Consider the following 2,113-nt stretch of genomic DNA (forward strand, 5'->3'; position numbering starts at 1 on the left):
CCCCATTGCCTGAGCCGTAAGTAACGAGCCCAGGAGACTCTCCCGCGTCCCCTGCCGCTTCCTAATCCCTCCCGTGGGCTCCGCTCGGCACTAACCCCGCTGGGACACGCAGCCCGGATCCCTCCTGCCTCACCAGGATCAGGGAAAAACCCAGGCGGGGAGAGGCGCAAGAGTGGGAGCTGCCAGAGCACCTCTCATCCCAAGGCCTGGGGATCGCCAAGATTTCCTTAAATCTCAAAAGAAAAAATCCGGGAATCTCCTGGGTTTTGTCGCCTCCGAGCTGGTGCTGATGGGGCTTTGTGAAAAATATCTGCGTTTGGGATGGTTTGGAGCCCCAAAAGCCACTTGTGTCGGAGTTACCCGCCTGGGAAAGAGCAGATTTGGCTCCACCTCCACCAAAACTCCGCGGGATAAATTTGGGGGCAGTTTGTTCCAGGCTGCATCACGAGCTCGGTTTAACTCCTCCGCTCTGCGCTCACACCGCTGCCAGCAGGGCCTTTCCTCTCAAATCACCCCCAAAACCAGCGATTCCCAGATTTCCTCCTCCTCCGCCGCCCGCGGGACCTGCTGGCAGCTGGGAGTGGGGGACCAGGGGGCTTTTTGGGGTCACCTGGGGAGTGTTTCACCTCCGTGTCCCCCCAGGAGAGAGGGCCTCCACCTGGAGCTTTGCGTTCTGACTCCTCCCCGAACGGTTCGGACATGGATCGCAGGTAACGGGCCCCCAGCGGGCTCCCCCTCCCTGTCCCCATCCCTGGGGGAGAATTTTGGGATCCCCGGCTGATCCTCCTGGCGGATCTCCGCCCCTGAGCGATTCCCACCTATCCAAGCAGATTGTGGCAGCATCGCTCTGGATTTGGGGTGGTTTTGGGGTCCTCACCGTGGGGTTGTTGGGAGCTGCACCAGAGGGTTTGGGGCTATGAAACTGCTGAGGGACAGCCACAGGGATTTTTCAGACTGGGACGCCTCCAAATCCTGAAATTTTGGGATTATCCTCCGCAAATTCTGCGGGTTGACAGCAAAACACCGGATTTTCGTTCATTTCTCGGAGGTGGCCCGGAATAAAACCCTGAACTTTTCCAAAGGGTGTTGAAAGGATGATCTAAAGAGGAAGCCTTTAAAGGAAAGCTTCCAGGGGCCCAGTGCGGGGATGTGCACACGCGAGGCAGGATTTCCACAATGTTTATGAGTAATTAACGAGTATCTCTAACAAATATTGTCCAATTAGGGGAGCAGCGGCTGGGTGGGGAATTTCCCCCGAGTTCTGCCTCACTGGAGTTGTTCCAATGGGGCTTCTTTGCCTTCTGAGTTCTGGTGGAGAACAAAATATCCTCGTCAGGCTTCTTAAGAATAAACGTAATTCTAATCAGCATTAGAAGGGTTAACTTATTATCCCAAAATCGGAGAGAAAGGGTGGGGAAAAATACCAAAAATATACCCATGGATTAAGAGTCTAGAAAAGAACATTAATATATGAAAAATATACATGAATAATATATAAATAGGGGAAAAATAGAGGGAAAATAGAGGACAATATAGGGAAAATATAGGGAAAATAATATTGGGAAAATATAGGGAAAACATATGAAAAATATAGGGAAAATATAGGAAAAAGGGAAAATAATATTGGGAAAATATAGGGCAATATATTAAAATATATGAAAAACATATGAAAAATATAGGGAAAATAATATTGGGAAAATATAGGGAAAATATATTAAAAATATAGGGAAACTATATTAAAAATATAGGGAAAATATAGGGAAAATAATATTGGGAAAATATATGGAAAATATAGGGAAAATATATTAAAATATAGGGAAAATATATTGAAATAGAGGGAAAATATGGGAAAAATATTGGGAAGATAATATAGGGAAAATATATGAAAAATATAGGGGAAATACAGGGAAAGTATTGGGGAAATAATAGGGAAAATATAGGGAAAACACATGAAAAATATATGGGGAAAAAAAAAGATATAAAAATAGATGAAAAAGATATATAAAAAAATCGATGGAAAATATAGGAAGAATACATGAAAAAAATATACAAAAAAAGCTCCAAATCTTCGGGCATCAGCATCACCCGGAGCGTCTCCCCGGGGCGGGTTCGG

The 2,113-nt window shown here is 46.1% G+C and overlaps 1 protein-coding gene across 1 annotated transcript in view; it reads left to right on the plus strand.

The window, feature by feature from the left end:
* SLC4A5 (solute carrier family 4 member 5) overlaps positions 1-1,478 on the plus strand; it is a 31,561-nt gene extending 30,083 nt beyond the window's left edge. Inside the window, 1 exon segment of the mRNA XM_017744709.1 lies at positions 643-1,478. Within this exon segment, the coding sequence (XP_017600198.1) occupies positions 643-714 (72 nt within the window). The 3' untranslated portion in view covers positions 715-1,478.
* The last annotated feature ends 635 nt before the right edge of the window (positions 1,479-2,113 follow it).

Source organism: Corvus brachyrhynchos, unplaced genomic scaffold (assembly GCF_000691975.1).
Source record: "Corvus brachyrhynchos isolate BGI_N302 unplaced genomic scaffold, ASM69197v1 scaffold119, whole genome shotgun sequence".
Classification (NCBI taxonomy): Eukaryota; Metazoa; Chordata; class Aves; order Passeriformes; family Corvidae; genus Corvus; species Corvus brachyrhynchos.